This window comes from Mytilus edulis, chromosome 8 (assembly GCF_963676685.1).
Source record: "Mytilus edulis chromosome 8, xbMytEdul2.2, whole genome shotgun sequence".
NCBI lineage: Eukaryota > Metazoa > Mollusca > Bivalvia > Mytilida > Mytilidae > Mytilus > Mytilus edulis.
Window position 1 is genome coordinate 71,767,693 of NC_092351.1, and position 17,328 is coordinate 71,785,020.

The 17,328-nt window shown below is 33.3% G+C and overlaps 1 protein-coding gene across 1 annotated transcript; it reads right to left on the minus strand.

The window, feature by feature from the left end:
- Positions 1 to 2,159: 2,159 nt before the first annotated feature.
- On the minus strand, positions 2,160 to 16,112 carry LOC139486208 (heat shock 70 kDa protein 12A-like). Its single transcript, XM_071271002.1, has 4 exons — positions 14,976 to 16,112; positions 13,012 to 13,230; positions 5,112 to 5,262; positions 2,160 to 3,290 (listed from the first exon to the last, which is right to left on the minus strand). Exons 1-4 carry the CDS (start codon positions 15,348 to 15,350, stop codon positions 2,197 to 2,199), a joined length of 1,839 nt encoding a protein of 612 aa, XP_071127103.1. The 5' UTR covers positions 15,351 to 16,112; the 3' UTR covers positions 2,160 to 2,196.
- Between the last annotated feature and the right edge of the window lie 1,216 nt (positions 16,113 to 17,328).

The following is a 17,328-nucleotide window of genomic DNA, read 5'->3' on the forward strand; positions in this document are numbered from 1 at the left end:
ATGAGTGCCTATGAGACAGTGTCCAAGTCACAATTCACAATTATAGGTCAAAGTTCAGTCTTCACTACAGAAACTTGGCTCACACCTTAGATCAAGCTATAAAGGTCTCCAAAATGACTAGTGTAAAACAATTCAAACAGGAAAACCAACAATCTAATCTATAAACAAAATGATGAACTAGAAAAAAACTCTGAATTATTGTCACATTATGCTTTTATATATAAATAAGAAGATGTGGTAGTAGTGCCAATGAGACAAGTCTCCATTCTAGTCACAATGTATAAAAAGTTAACAGTTATAGGTCAAAATATGGCTTTGAACAAAGAGCCTTGGCTCACACTGAACAGAAAGCTATGAAGGGCCTCAAAATTACTAGTGCAAAACAATTCAAACAGGAGAAGAAACAGGTCTAATCTATATAAAAAACCCATGAAACACCTATAAAATGACAACCACTTAACAACATGCTCCTGACTTAATAGATATAAGAAGATGTGGTGTGAGTGCCAGTGAGACAACTCTCCATTAAAGACTTGTTCTTAAAAATTATTTTAACATGCCAATCTTCACCTTAACCTGAATAAGTCTGTCAGCACTGAAGTTGGGAGTTTATTCAAGTTTGTGGCAAAGTGTTTTTTCCCCTAATCTTAAGGGGATAGACCTTGGTTCAGGGAGATAACTCTTTAAATCAGTTATGCATTTGTTAAAGTCAAGTTTCCTCAATAAATTTTAAGCATTTACCTGAAACAGATTGGAAATAATCTATGTATCCAAGAAGCTTAGAACATATTTATGAAAATGGCTGACACAAACGTACTAATGATTTTAAGAGTTATTTCCCTTATCCTAGGTCTACCTCTTTAATGCACATGAAATCAGCAAAAATACATTTACGATTGATCAAGTCACTTTTTCTCAATGGCCGCTCCGTTGTTTCTTTTTGAAAATAAGCTGGTAAAAGGTAGATTTCCATTTAGATATAATAATAATTCCATCACTGATTTTGTTTTTCATTTTTTAAACATTTTATAACTGATATAGCAAAATATTCAAAAATATTTATACGCCCATAACTAATTTTAAAATGATAAAAATATATATTTTTGATTATTTCATATCATCAGATTTAGATGATTTTGGGTGCATTAATTGTTGTGTAACGTCCAGTGAAAAAAATGCAAAATCAAACCGAGAACAGAATATAAAACCTACTTTGCACTGGACCAACAAAAATTCCACACAGGAAGACATGTCACACTATGGCCGAGTTCACTTGAAACTCTACAATCGACTTCAGAGTTAATAAATTATCACGTGAACGCACTAGAGTTGAAATTCGGAACAACTCTAAGCAACTCTAGGGTAAGGCCCTGACCAAGCATAAAAAATAAGATATTCTCATTGGTTTGACGTCATTCAAGAGTTTCTCGAGTTTAACCCTGGCTTGCTGAGGGTTGGAATCAGGTTACGAGGAGTTAACACGAGTGGTTCAAGTAAAATCGTATTGCTGAAACCCGAGTAAGTAAAGTTAACTCGAAAGTTTCAAGTGAACTCGGACACTATACCCGAACAAATCATTTCGACTCCGAGAGGCTCCTACTAACCTTGGTTTTACCCCTTAATCCCACTTGCTTAGCGATGAGCACTATATACTTAGTGTTTGATTTGATTGGATCGTGATTCGAACCCACGACATCTGGTCTGCACTCGAAACGTTCCCAACGTAACGATCAGGACTTTAAAAATCAGTCAAAAAGTAACAGATATATAAATAGTAAATACATTCATTCAGATATTTTACTAACACATGAAGAAGGAACAGCTGATCCCTCCAGAGTTGACCCAGTGTTATTTTGGAAGAAAATGTGTTGTCTTGTTGTTTGTCTGTCTGACTTTTTCTGGTGACTATTATGTTGTCTGTTTTAAATCTACTCATGATTTCTCGTCTTTTAACATTTCTTCCCATTGTTTGACCGCTAGGTGTCTTCATATTTTCTTTTCTTTTTTAACACAATACTTCAGGTCCCATTTCAGTCATATGGTAAGCATGTAACACAAACTAATGGGCCTAAAATAGCAGTTTAAAACAATATCTATAAAATGTACCAACAATGTCGCAAAATTAGCTTACGTACGGTATACATTGCTAGATAAAAAAGTAACAATTATATAAATTTATTAACAATAAAAACTAAACTACGTTTTTGCATTTTTTTCTTGATCGTTCGGATCTAAAAATTCAAAGGAAGCCATTACAGTGTTTCCAGTTTTCTCTTCCATCGCTTCTACCGCTAACTCAGTTCCTCCGAATATCATTTTCAGTAGAACCGGCCTATTTAACTCACCTTTGCTGTCGTGGAATTGAAATGTCAATAGTCCTATAAATTGCGAATTTGTGTCCGTAACAAAATAAGGATCCGGATCGGAACTAGCGAACACTTGGACATTAGCACATCTCTGCTTTTTCCGAATGGGCATATAGCGCTTTGGCCCGATTACAGTGTTTATCGGTAAAATGTCACCGACTGCTACATATTTCACGAAAAAGTCCTCACACAGGTCTCTGCCGTCCATTACAACTTTTTTACTTTCGGGATGTTGTCCTTTTATAAACGGAATGAAACTGTTTGTCCCGTATGTGAATCTAGCAACTCGCGCAGATATTATCGAAGGGTTAAATCCAAATAGCACTGCACCTTTCATAACGGCAAGTTCGGGATCCTCGGGTATCATCACATTAACGTCTGGAAAAGCATTCTGAATACTTTTCTGCATGTATTCGGATTCTGAAAGTCCACCAACCATGATGATATGGTTGATATCATACCTACGTTTGTTAGTAAGCAAGCAGCCTACTTGTCGAATGATATCATCAACAATAGAACCGAACATTTCTCGTAAAATCCCTGCTTCCATTCGCAACTTATCTCCAGTTATGCTTACTCTTCTTCGATACGACGTAGTTTCTAAAGCTTCTTTGATATCAGCACAATCAGTAACTGTTCGGAATATCTCTAAAAAAGATGGCGGAATCCTAATTGTAATTTTGGAAGAATCGTCAACTTTCACTTTTCTTTTCACCATTTCAAACTCTCGCTCTAATTCCAAGAAGTCAAATAAATGCGTTTCACGAAATGTTTGAACGACTTCAATGCTGAATAATTTTTCTAGAAATTGCACAAACGCACTATCTACATTGACACCTCCCCATGCGCCACCGCTGGCTTTCTGGAGTTCTTTGATATGACCCCCCTCCAACACCTGATGAACAGTTATGTCCGCAGTACCTCCTAAAATAGAAATACAAATTGTGTTAGTTGATTCGTCATATTGGTCAATCAAAACTTTTCGTAAACTCTTGTTCATCCTGAAACAACGTTCATTCTAAAGTGCCTGTTTCAAGTCATGCAGATATTTATACAAAAAGGGTAACGCAAAGTTTTTTGAAAAAGATTATTGCAAGTGACAATATTAAGAATCGTTACTGCAAACAATTACCAAATATCCGTGCGACAGTCCGACTGAAGACACATTTCGTATTTTCTCTGAATGCCTGTACCAAGTCAGGAATATGACAGTTGTTATCCATTTGTTTGATGTGTTTGAGCTTTTGATTTACCTTTTGATTACGGACTTTCCATTCGGAATTTTCCTCGGAGTTTGGTAATTTCGTTATTTTACTTTTTTCATTAACAAATCAGAAATCAACCGTTAGATAAAATAATGTTGTCCCGTCAGTAGATCTAGGTACTTGACTAAATGGAAGCGAAAATTTGAAATTAATCAAAACACACCAAGTATTGCCTTTTATTAGAAGAGGCTAACATGATAACCTCTAGAAACATATCTTCATTACGAATTAAGTTAGTATGCATGTAAATAAATATTTTCATGTAGGACTGTTGTCTTGTTACACATATATTTGTGTAATTGTGTACTTTTTGTACCAATTTATAATTATTTAATGTTGATGTTGCATGTATTTTTTCATTTATAGATTAAAGATCACAATTTTAGGAAAGGGATATTCAAGTATTGACAACTTGTGGCGGATCCTTTTTGTAATATAAGATATGTGAAATGAAAAATTCAAAACAGAAACTAAATTGCTCCTAAGTTATATTGCTTTGCCTTAGTAGTTCGTTGGATGTCTCATATATACATTCAGTCAATTTCATATTTATATTGACTGTCTTTCCGATTTCCTGTAATTAAAATAACTTTCAACCTAACTGCATAACCAATATTTCCTGATTCGTATAACTCCGGATGTGCGAAGTTTAGCTTTTGGTACTTACACAAAAATATATATAGCAACAATAAGGAGATATTAAAATACTGCATGAGCGATTTATTTAACCTTCGGCTTGGAAGTTGTTAAACCGTCGAAATATCCTTTCAGAAAATTTTGACGTTGCTTCATTATCATGATTATTCGCAATGCTATTAATTCAAATATTAAAGCAAGCTGATGTTTATTTCAATATTATCTAGTTATTTCAAAAATGTAACCTGTGTTTTCATTTTCTTTTCGACACTATAACAACATTCCGTATAAAACTACATCGATTGCATAAAAGCAGTAATAGAATCATTTTCATAACAGCGTGGACAACCGCAATATACTTATGTTGGTTACAATACTACATCACCTTTATCCATAACAGTGATGTTGTGCTGACCTAGTCTGTCAGAGGCCCTCCAGTGGGGATTTAAGGATAATACAGGAGTAAAGTACACGCAGCACGAAAAAAAGAAAGTTTAAGTATTCAAAATGTAAATCAAAACACAAGGTTTAGTCCTCTGCTAGTTATTCGTATAATTGGATTTAAGCGTTAAGAACCATTGGCATACAGCTCGACAGGGTAAATGTCTATAACACGTACGATATAACATGTGGGCGTTACAGACAAACGTTAACCTAATATGACCCAGTCAATTGACAACCTGATCGCGCCAAGAAATGGTCTTGTCCACGCTGTTATGAAAATGATTCTATATAACTTCGAATTATTTTTACGAAGACACAAATGCAATACAACATATTACTGGTTGGTTGAAGATGGATGGTTTGATTGATTGATATTTGATAATAGAAAAAAAAACAATACCTCCAAGGTCGAGCACCATATAGGACGTCCCAGCTTGGAATGCACTGATGCCTCGACCTCCTTGCAACCTCTCAAATGGGATATGTTGACAGTAGACAGAAGCTGCTTCCGGCTCTAAACATAGCTGCAGACTCTTTAAGGGAATACCCGCCTACAAATTAATAAAAATATACAATTAATACAAGCAGTTTAGATTCACCATTGAAAATTCATTACTCTTAGCAATTTTTTTCTATTGTAACATAGCAGAATTTCTATTGTCCCTTCTTTGTTTTATTTGTATCTATTTTTACATAATTAGCTTACTACTTGATTTCAAAACAATGATTCGTTGGCTCGCTATTACATGCATGGATTCAAACAGAAACTCGAGGTGAAGGTTACATTATTAGAAGCGAACTTAAAATTGAGAATGGAAATAGTGAATATTCCAAAGAGACAGCAACCCGACCAAAGAGCAGACAAATCGTAAAATGGCCTTTCAGTGATATATCTAAACTCATGAATCATTGACAAATAAGTTTTACTAGTATCTTATTTTGGAGCAATTTCAGATGCACGAACGCAGTATAGTCTCTTTTTTGTATGTATTGTTGGGTAACTGCGATTTTGCAATACTGCAGATTACATTTTCTTAATTTAGAATTTGACATTATTGGATAATCGAGTCTATAAAATTATTAATTGTTAGAAATTTCATAGTAAATCTCTATGAAGTTACTATACACAAAAAGACTCTTGGTTTTCATTGATTTTGTAAACATCTCATGAGTCATGACAAGACAATGTGTGGTAAACACAGCCAGTATTTTGTGGTACTGTAACACATTACTCGACAAGAAGTAAACTTTGTTTTGTTACAGAAAAGCGGTCAATTCATTTCAATTATTCAAATGTTTTTTTTTTCATTGACGCAGATATGTTTCGAAAAAACCCCATGTATATTTTTAGCGTTGATGAATTATTGGCTCTTAGTTTGACGTCATCAAATACGGAAATTGTCAAGATTTCACTACGTTATATATATTTTGATACATTTTAGACCCAAAATAGCAGCTGCAAAATGTTGAGGGTCAGTTAAACATGTAAACACATTTCAGTTTGTGGTCAGAAAATTAATTATGTGTTTACATCATGTAATTTATTGTTTACCTCATATTTACTTTTATGCATTGTCATATACATATACAAATTGTTTACAAACTGAAAGATAATATCATATCATAGCAATGTAAATATTTTTGATATTCCTCATCGAGTGACAAAAAGAGGGAAACAAACAAAAGCAAAAGGCTCCAAAAAAAAAAACCCAATGAATTGAAAAAAAAACCAACATGGTATTGAGTAAAAAAAACCATGCACATATACACCCCCTCTTCTAAAACAAAAACAATTCCATTTTGCCATGCATGTGTTATTACGGAGCGTTCCTGTTACAGATTAACGCAACTGTTCCTGTTACAGATTAACGCAACTGTTCCTGTAAAAGATTAACGCAATTAATATGGTATTTTTCGAATTTGACTTTTACGCTTTAAATCGATATCGGTATATAAGCCTTTTATCATGATTCTAGTCTAGCTATATAGCAATCGGCAATCCTCGGGTGACTCCGCTATTATAATGGGGGAACGGAATCGGTCGAGTTTTGGCAATTTTGAAATTAGTAGGTGATAGTATTGCGCGGTTTATAAATATAATACGGAAATGATTTTTTTTTTATTTTTCGGAAATAAGATACTTAAATCGATTACGTGGAAATGTTATGCTAAAAATGCGGAAACTAGACAATAAAGCGTAAGTTCAGTATAACTAGAAAGGATACAATTAGTCTGGAAAATATCAGTTATATATATAGAGACTACACCCCGATTCTCAGAGATTGGACCAGATCTTCTGGGATTTTTTTTTTAAATATCACAAGTATAGGCGTATTGTTTTTGATAAAAATAAAATCAATCAATTTTTAAACAACTGAAAGTAAATTTTAAGGTTGTGTGAAAATTAAAGAAGCCAAGGTCAAATGACAACTTCCAAATCTACTAGTGCTTCTTTAATTGAATCGTTATACGATAGTAAATATTGGGAAGCCAGGGGCGGATCCAGCCATTTTAAAAAGGGATGATTCCTAACCCAGAACAAGGGGAGGGGGGGGGGGGGTCCATATAAGTTCATAAGTAAGTCGGTAAAGAAATGACGGTAGCGGACCCCGGCGGGAATCTTTAAATAAACTGTTACCGTATCGTATATATTTTGCTCAACATAAAAGAAGGATACCAGATGACTTTATTTGTATACTTTAAATGAAGAAACCTTTGTTTGTTTACATGTTAGTAGCTTAAATACATATACGTGATCTTAGTTTAGATTTATCGTATATATTATGTTTTTGTATTTGTTTAAACGGCAATAAAGATTTAAATCAAATCAAGTCACAACTTCAAAAATGTAAATCTTTTAAAACATTTCATACATTTAACCGACCTCTGTACCACGATGGTCTAGTCGTGCATGCTAGCCTCGAAATCGAGAAATCTCTATCGGAATATCAACGAGGCAATCAGAAAGGTGTTTGCTGGTTCCCCGCAAACATGCAACATTTTTTAAAATTACAAGTTACCGCGTAATGAGAAATTTGTAGTTGTGAGCATTAAAAATCTCAGTGAGCATTAATTATATTCCTGCTCAGTGAAAAGTAGAATATTTTCCTGTTTATAACATTTACATATTTAATTTTCATGAATATATATATAATATTTGCTGCTGGACGATATGTTCTACACACCAATCATTGGGTTTCTCTGATTTTGTTTTGAGCTATGTACCTTTTCTTAATTCATGCAAATTATGTAATGAATGACAATGTCAATTTTCTCATTCATGATACTGACAAAGTCACAGTGTATAATTTGAATATGTTCACACGAAATGTATATGAAGAACTTCCAAGAACCAAAACAGCTTTTAAATAAATGTTCTTGGGGAAAAGGATGTACGGCGTTTTGCTAATGTCATAGTAAAGTCCATTTATTATTTCATGGTGCATGGTTCATAATGTCTCTGGCATTTCATCTGTCTTCCAAAAGGTTAATGTGGAATTTTACATTAATAAGATTTATTTTGGCAATTACTGTTTAGGGCTATACACATGATACAAACATCGCAACTTTTGAATAGAATAAGACTATATATGAATATTCAGTCACCGACTAGTTCGACACCAGGTCAGGGGCGGATCCAGGGTTCGAGGAAAAGGGGGGCGTAAATGTAAATAAAAAGAATGGTTGAAATACCAAAACTTTATTGCCGATTTTATGCATTTTTGTTTTGCCTCCCCTGAATTCACCAGTTCATGTTATATAAAACCATGCTAAAACTAAACCCTTTTTCTCGACTCTCATAATTAAATTACAATATCATAGAAGCTTTCAACTAATTCAAATTTGTTTTTATCATTTAAAATAGTAAAGATTAGCAAATATAAAGAATAGTGGAAAATGACATTAAAATTACAGAATACAAAAATGAAGGACCTCATAGCTTTTTAAATGACAATATATAAACAATTTGAAAACTTTTGTTTTGAAAAAGAGGAGAAAATATCAAACGAGTTGATTGACAAACTATCTTTACACCTTTTCCTTGACCTTGCAATTCGGGCAGTTCACCAAGAAGTGAAAATAGGGTTAAAGAGGCTAAATAAACTGATAATCTTTTAATTAATTAGATATGAAAACAACATAAATTACAACTATAATAATGTATTAACGCTCGTACAGGTAAAAACACCACCTGCGGTTTTCTGAATGGTTCTATATTTAACAATTAGACTGATGGAAAAATTATGACCTATTTTGGTAAATATCTCTACCCATTACTTATAGTCTTGTAATTTGTTTATAATATACACCATGTATGTAGACTATATATATATGGGAAATGAGGGAAAAAATACTGAAATTCAAGCTTTGGGAAATGAGCATCATGTGCCGTTTGACCCCTTCTTAAAGAAGTCGCATACCGTCTGTTATAGGGGAGTTAAGGAATAACAGTACTGTAGTTGAAGAGTTGCCACCGTCAATTGTAGATTTGACGGTCGCAAATGCAGATTTACTGGCGACGCGTAGCAGAGACAGTAAAACGGAGATTTGCGACCGTCAAATCAAAATTGACGGTGGCAGCTCTTCAACTGCAGTACTGTTAATCCGATTCTAATACATTACAAAAAGAAAACATACGATAAAACTAATGAAGAAAATTACATATGTATTTTTTCCCTCATTTCCCACTACTTTCCTCCCTTTTTACTTTGGCATGACGAATTTATATGTTGACTTTGTAAGCTCTAAGTCTCTAGCGAAATGACAGACATCATTCTGTTAGAAAAGTTAGAACGAGCGTTATTGCATATACAAGCCAAATTAACAACACATTACATCATTTCAGACATCATCAACAATTGTACCAAGGACCAAGCGACCCCGATAACGGACGACGAAACCATCTTTCCTTTATAATGAATACAACAAATCCTTATTACGTAGAAAACTTTGATACATGTCTTTTAGAGGAACAGTTGTTCTGGTTTTTCCACTGACTGACAAAAATAGTTTAATTTTGTATTGTAAGTTTCCGTGTTATTATAATTATTTGCTTTGTCTTATTAATGCATCCATTTATCTTCCGTAATTGTTAGAAATGTACAGTATCTTTCAATTTATCTAACTGTATATACCTAAAATAAAGTGATAATTTAGCTACAATGACATGCTTAACAAAAGTTGTGTACTTATTAATCTACAAAACTAGCTCTTTTTGTTGTTGTTTATTTTCAAATAATTGATAAAAGTATAGACTTTGCTTCTTTATGGTTTTTTTTTGTGTGCATGAACTGATTTTGTCACATGTTATGGATGAATACCCCATATATATCTATTAATATACTTCTTTGTGTTTTTTTTTGTGTGTGCATGAACTGATTTTGTCACATGTTATGGATGAATACCCCATATATATCTATTAATATATCGGGTGGTTGTCGCTTTGACATATTCACCATTTCCTTTCTCAATTTTATTTAGCTACAAATGTAACTCTGTTATTCTTAGTTTATATACACTCGAAGGTATAGCATTAAGTTTTTTCTCTTCATAACTGAAAAATGTAGCTATATACATTGTCATAAGATACTATTGCTTAAAAAAATATTGACAAAGGCGTTTAGAAATAAATACTACACGCTAAGTATCTACTATATTGTCAATCATAGGCAGATCCAGGGGTGGGGGCGGTTGGGCTTTTGTGGAAATAATTTGGTTGATTACCAGGTATAGGGAATCACTTAATCATGGCTAGAGCCTCCCCCTTATGTCAGTCTGCGGGCCCCGTTATGAAAAGTTATGGATCCGCCACTGTCAATTCATGACAGTCAGTTAAGGAAACCGGATTACAATTAATTCTGGTGCAACAGAAGTGTATAAACAGTTCATTTGCTTTATAGTTTGCACAATATTCTTCACTTTTTGTTCATTATTCTCTATTTTGTAACCTCTTTATGTCTTTACAATTTTCTGCATGAAAACTACAGTGTACTGCAAGCGATGTTAGAATGTACAAGATTGGAATTTACATAGTTAAGATAGTGTATACTTCTTGTTCCGTTTGCCTCTCTGCAATGACATTATGTTCAGGTTTTCTCTCGGTATTGCACAAAGTCGTGTTATGTGGATCTAAGGGAAATTATATAATTGTATAATTAGGGGGGCATTCTTTTCTTTTACTCTTTAGTTTTTTTACAATTATTCAATTATTCATTTTGACTACTGTCAAATATTCATTCTCCATTTTGATAACCTAATTCTTATTAAGTAAAGTCATACAGAAAACTGTTTACATAATTGTGAGATCTTATATAAAAAAAAATATGCGACTAAGTGCAACTAAACGTCAAAATTTATGTAACAGCTAAATATGATAAATGGCTTTTAAAAGAAGTATATAATCTAAAAATGTGGTGTTTTTTCAGAATATAAAGTAAGCGCAAATATTTGGTATGTTTTAAGTTGTGAAAAAAACAACTTTTCCATCTTATTTACTATGTGTTAAGATATATTGTAGATATCCATTCTGAAATTGAAAGTTGAAATGAATGATATGAATAATACTATATATAAAGGACAAGATCATCTGTTTCGTATTTACATATTTTGCTTTATTTAGTCAGACCCTTTTCCTATGATAAGTTAAAGATCTCTTCTTGAAATTTCTTGTTCTAACGGCTCATTTATAAGTTTTCCCCGTTATTAGTCTTTTTTACTTGAATTTTTCTGCCTTTAAATAGTTTTTGTATGATATTCCACTGAGAAAACTGTTTCACAAAAATCAGTTGAACAGGGCTTACAAGATCGACAAAAGCACGAAAGCAACTAGCAAACTAACTAAAGAAAAATAATATGGATTTTAGAGTACGCGTAGTGTTTTTCTGAGGACTGATAAAAACCAATTATAACTATAAGATACATCATGCTTGCATATGACTAAAATATCAATCAGTAAACATCCAATGGATTTATATAAAAGACATCCTACAGTTTGAGATAAACATGACATTTTGAAATGCCGAAATATAAATATTTACACGGTGTAATATATCTGACTTAGGTGTGTGGGACTAAAGACTCAAACGATGAAAACCGACAACCTTTCAGAATAAGTTTTATTCAAGATTAATGAGTCTACATGGATCTTATTAAGATTTACAGGCTTTTTAAACAACACCATCGTTAAGATGTGTTATTCTTGTTGCAATAAATTCTGCACCAGCAGAGCCAAACCCAACATCAAACCCCTGTATGATGACCGTAAAGAGGATCTATGACATGAAGCGATTTCACCTCTTTCTTAAGTAAGAACATTTCAAATGACTTATTCTGTATTTAAGAATTGAATGGTTTTTTGGTATGTTAATTGTTGTGTATAAGTGTTGACCGAAGTACATTTTTTATGAAGCGTGGAAGCTAAAAACAACGTGCGCAGGATCAACGCTTTTTATTTTTATAAAGCATACAATACTTATAACTGCATTTTTTTTAAGGTTTCTTTATTTACATGTGCACTTTTTTGTGGAAGCTTGTGTCATCATGAATATTACGTTTCATTTTGAAATGCAGGATGATTTCAGAATGACGCGAGGTTGCTGTTAGCCGATCAAAATAACGTATTATAACGAAACATACATGTAATGTCATTATTCTTACATATATCAGTTGATCTGATATACCAGAGCATGTTTTATTTATGGTATTTTCACCAACAATGATATATTCTTATCTGAAAATCAAACCTACTTCTACAAGCTTATGAGGAAGGCCGACTTAACTTGTCACTTCGTAGATTGTACTGTTGTCATGCAATATATGTAGTTTAAATATCTGTTTCCCGATATACATAGGGCATTGTGCTGGTGTTTTTGTTAATTCATTTGTGTTTGGTTTGTTTTGGGTTTTGTAGGAAGAAAGGTGGTCTTTGCTGGAATAGTAAATGACTCTGTATTCTTGGCATTAATAGAAAATCAATCTCTTGAGACGCAATTGTCATCACACCAATGATATATCCATTGGCCCAACACATGTAGTGTCTGCAAATATAGTGCAGTGCAGTTATAAAAAAAACAGAACATTATGGGTCAATATACTTGTTGATCAATCTCAAACTCCCATACTGCGATAAAAGAAAATCTAAATCAATTATCGCCACTATTTCTGCAATTCAAAAGGCAATGCCAGGTTGTATCATTATCAAACATTTTGACATTCGGCATACCAAAGCAGATTTTACAAATGAAGGGAAGAGAGGTTTGCAGAATGATTTTTATGACAATAAACTAAGTTATCTCCCTTACCTTGACAGCAGCTTCTTTCATAAATTGCTTAGCAGCATCACTCCATATTGCTGGTAATGTTATAATCCAAAATATGTCGTCCTCTAGGAAACTATTGATTCTATTACATAGAACATGGACTAGAGACTCCCGTAGGTAATTTATTGCGTATGATATGATAGATAATGCTGGCATTAGCTTCCCGTCAACGGATTCAATTTCTGATTCTCTTGATAAGGACTACAATTATAACAAATAATATAGATGAAACATTTTTATATTCTGATCATATCTAAGTTTGCTTGTGAAATTATAAACGTCTGACTTCAAAAGTGGTGCAACTATTGGAATAGCAGCTACGCACACTTCAGGAGCACCGCTATCCACATCCCATCCAAAGTTGGGTTGATGCTGTCGAGTCTGTTTTCATTGTAATGTTTTGCGGTCGTTTATCTTTTATTTTCAGCCATCGCTTTTCTTTTTTATCAGAAATCATCCCTTGCCACGAGGGTGCCACATGAGGAGTCTGGTTCCTCTTCCGGAGCATCCTAAATCACACCATGTAGATTTTGTATTGGTTCGTGTTGCTCAGTCTTTAGTGTTATTGGCATTCGGCATACCAAAGCAGATTTTACAAATGAAGAGAAGCGAGGTTTGCCGAATGATTTTTATGACAATAAACATATGTTGTGTTTTGTGTACTGTTTTGTGTTGGTCTTTTACATTTCTAGCCATGACGCATCTTCGCTAGCCAATTGTTACAATCCACTCCCATCCTCTCCATAAAGGAGGGTCCAAAGTGGAGAGGAGGTAGTGGATCATAACCCTTGGCTAGCGAAGATGGCCAAGACGTTGCCATTTTTTTTTCGACTTATAAGTTTGAATGTCCCTTTGGTATCTTACGCCTCTCCTTTTGGTATATATCTCATCTTTTTATATGAGAGGGTGAAACTGGGGTGTTCATTATCCAAATCCGGATTGTTTGTTCATTTTTTCCACAACCCAGAATGTCGATTATTTTCTCAGATCATACTTTTTACCACCTATATCGCAAATATTCAAAGCGTGTGTCCCCACTTATTCGATTATTTTCCCAGATTTTAATTTACTCCTCAGTATATCGCTAATCTTCAAAGCGTGTTACCCTTCTTATATTACTCACAATTCGCGATAGATATTCTTTTATTTATTTTTAACAGACTATGGAGTAAACAATGACTTTGTTATATGTCTACCTTATTTTAATACCTACATGTACGTCATAAAGATTACAATATTGATATAGTACACTACATGCAAGTGTGCATGGGATTATATATTTTAACAAATAAGATAACAATGATACAATGACATAATATTGTCATTCCTAATACTCAAGGAAAACCCCTGTGTACCAAATATACTTTTCCATCTTTAGAGTATTGCACATCAGATTAAATAAACTTTGTCAAATGAAAATCCCCATTGAACTATACATATAGACATAGCACAAAAAGGTATTGATTTATTTTCTTAACATATGTAGTAACTTAGCTTATACCGTGACAATACAATCTTTTTTTTAATGTAGTTTAAACTTTATAATCGTGATTGAGACCATGATGTGTACGTGACCCATTCAACATTAATTCAATTATATATTTGATACCTATATATACGACAAATTCAACCCACCATAAACCCATTTCTGTAGCATATAAGAATAGTATACAGGCGCTGAACCAACCATTTTTAATAGACTGGGATCCCGCTATATATAATCACCTTGTTCTATAAATATGAAATATGTAATATGCACATTGATCTAGACAGGCGAACCAGTCTACCATTTTTAAAAGAGGTTTCCAACACATGCAAGCCAGATGAAAAGTGGGGGTTTCAACCATTAGTTCCCATACAAAAAAAATTGTTTTCAAACAAAAAGGAGGGTTCCATGGCATGGATCACTGGTAAACACTCTGCATATTTCATATTAAGATAGATACCTTTTGTTTATAAAGTTCCATTTTAAAACGTCGGTAATAGTACCAGTCGTGATGCTCCCCATCCAAACTAAGTTCTGAATATTTATTTTCAGCATCGTATCCAAACGAATGAAATTCCTTCTTCGGATTTAACAACACTGTGGTAGGAGCTTTATGAGATATCAACCATCGACCTCCAGATTCCCATTTCGGATTTACTTTAATACACAAAGGATCCTTTTCGTGTTCATGTCTCAAAGAAAAAGCGTATCCTGAAAATGTAGTTCCAAAGTCGATTGCTGCTACCACTAGCTTACTATCCGTACTTGACATTTCCGAAGCTGTATTTTCACCCTGGTGAATACACTTGGGGCGTCTCAAAGTGTTATATTCCATAAATATACCCAGGAAGTAAATGTTTACCTTTTAAAGTTGCTAATGTCAATAGGTATACATAACGTATTGAATTAAATTCTTATGATTTAAATTGAATAAGATGAGCACAAAAACACAATATTATGCATGTCCTTAAGAACTCCTCAAGTGCATTTCTTTATCAAAAACCGGCAATTTCACAAAATTTTACTTTCTTTTTAAAGTGTAGAAATCCATATTAAAACACACAAGGACGTACGAGTGCAAATGATTTGTCATAACGTTCAATAACTAAATTTTAATGAATTTATAGAGAAATCTAAATTGTCCGGAAAAAGTCAAGGTGAACTATTTTTGTTTCCTGCATTTTCGAAACACTAATGGCGTTAAGTGGGTGATGGTTCATTCATATTATCCCACTTCCTTATTCATCTGTGTTTAATGCTTTTAAATAAAAAGATCAATCATTTAATAAATGTAATGGATTTTAATGCATTTTGCTCTTTTAGGTCAAGTAAAAAAGAAGATGTGTATTTCCTATTACCTTCCTATTTTTTAGCTAAAAAATAGCCTAACCAAAAGGTTTTTTTTATCATTTTCAATAGGCACGGTCAAAGTCAGAATGTCCTTCCCATAGACTCAATGTAAAAAAAAGGTATAAACATAAATCCCTACCTACGTACCCTATTTTTTTCTTTAAAAAGATGTAATAGGAAACACACAGATATTTGTTTTGGACCTATATCAAACATGAATCTTTAAAGTCCATACCATAGTGTATATACATACATTGTATATATAAATACACTTCCGGGATTCCAATGTTGCAGATTTTTAAGCGTGAAAACAATAGCAATGAGGTTCTGGGCTGGGGTCCTTTGATTAATTTTCAATTTTCGTATACAGTCTTTTTTATTTGGCCCATCATTCTCCATTCTTTATGTTTAGCACCATGGATCTATTCTCTTTTCTCTATTATTTTTGTCTATTTGTCTCTATTCTTTATGATTTGATTGGCCTTTAACTTTTTCTGCAATTTCTATAGAGAACTGGATCTTCGTTCACACTACTTGATATATAATGACACAAGTGTACTTAAAACGAAATTGTATAGCTGGGACTGTTAAATGCTTCCTCCTCCCAAATTGTTTTCTTTCATTTTATTTGCAACAAAAGCCGGCTTTAGAGTTTTTGTAAAAGTACCCACTTTAGGTTCGTCCACTGCAAAATCGACGTCAAAATGAACGTGACCTGATCAGTAATTTGAATATGACTGCTGAAACAAAAGCAGGGTATCCAGAGAACGTAATTGTATGGTATATAGATATTACAGGCGCTCTAAGAAGGAACCTCCATTTTCTAAATATTTTTGGTGTATTTAATTTAATAAATGAATACTCCTTGATATTTTAACTTCTTTTCTTTTAAATAATGTGTTGTTGCTCTTATCTTTTGTTCTTTTTTCCAATAGCGGAGCGTCATGTGGTATGGATGAACCGTTGGAATAGGTCACTTTTTAAAGTCATGTTATACATAGTAATGGGTGAGATATTTAGATCTAGTATAAGATCAGGCTGTTGGCTTAATTTACTAGTATGTCATATAAATTTAAGTGTCTAAGCATAAAGCAGATACCAGCAGGCTAGTATGTATCTCTCGTTAAAAATATTATTTGTGTCTTTCGTGTATATTTCATCTTTTTAAAGACTGATTGAGTGATTGATATCGATTTTGTACATTTTGAAATTAGCCCAAATGAATGGAAATCCCAGTTAAAATCGCTTTTTATAAATGTTTAAAAAACCAAAACAAAGATGAAATACTGCAGCCTTTTTTTAAAGGTAAGTACAAATTATTTACGCTGAGTGACAATAGAAACGCAACACATTTAAACACTGCAAGCTAATTTTTGGTGATTTTTTTTTTAAATAGAAATACAAAATGTTCTTTCAAAGCATTCCTCACACAAAAGCTACATAGTTCTCTAACAGTGTGGTCT

Coding starts and splice junctions, on each gene's coding strand:
- LOC139486208 (XM_071271002.1), bottom strand. CDS start 15,350: ATGGAATATAACACTTTGAGACGCCCCAAGTGTATTCACCAGGGTGAA. Junction 13,231..14,975: donor TGGAACTTTATAAACAAAAG/GTATCTATCTTA, acceptor TTATAATTGTAG/TCCTTATCAAGAGAATCAGA. Junction 3,291..5,111: donor TATGGTGCTCGACCTTGGAG/GTATTGTTTTTT, acceptor TTTCTATTTTAG/GAGGTACTGCGGACATAACT.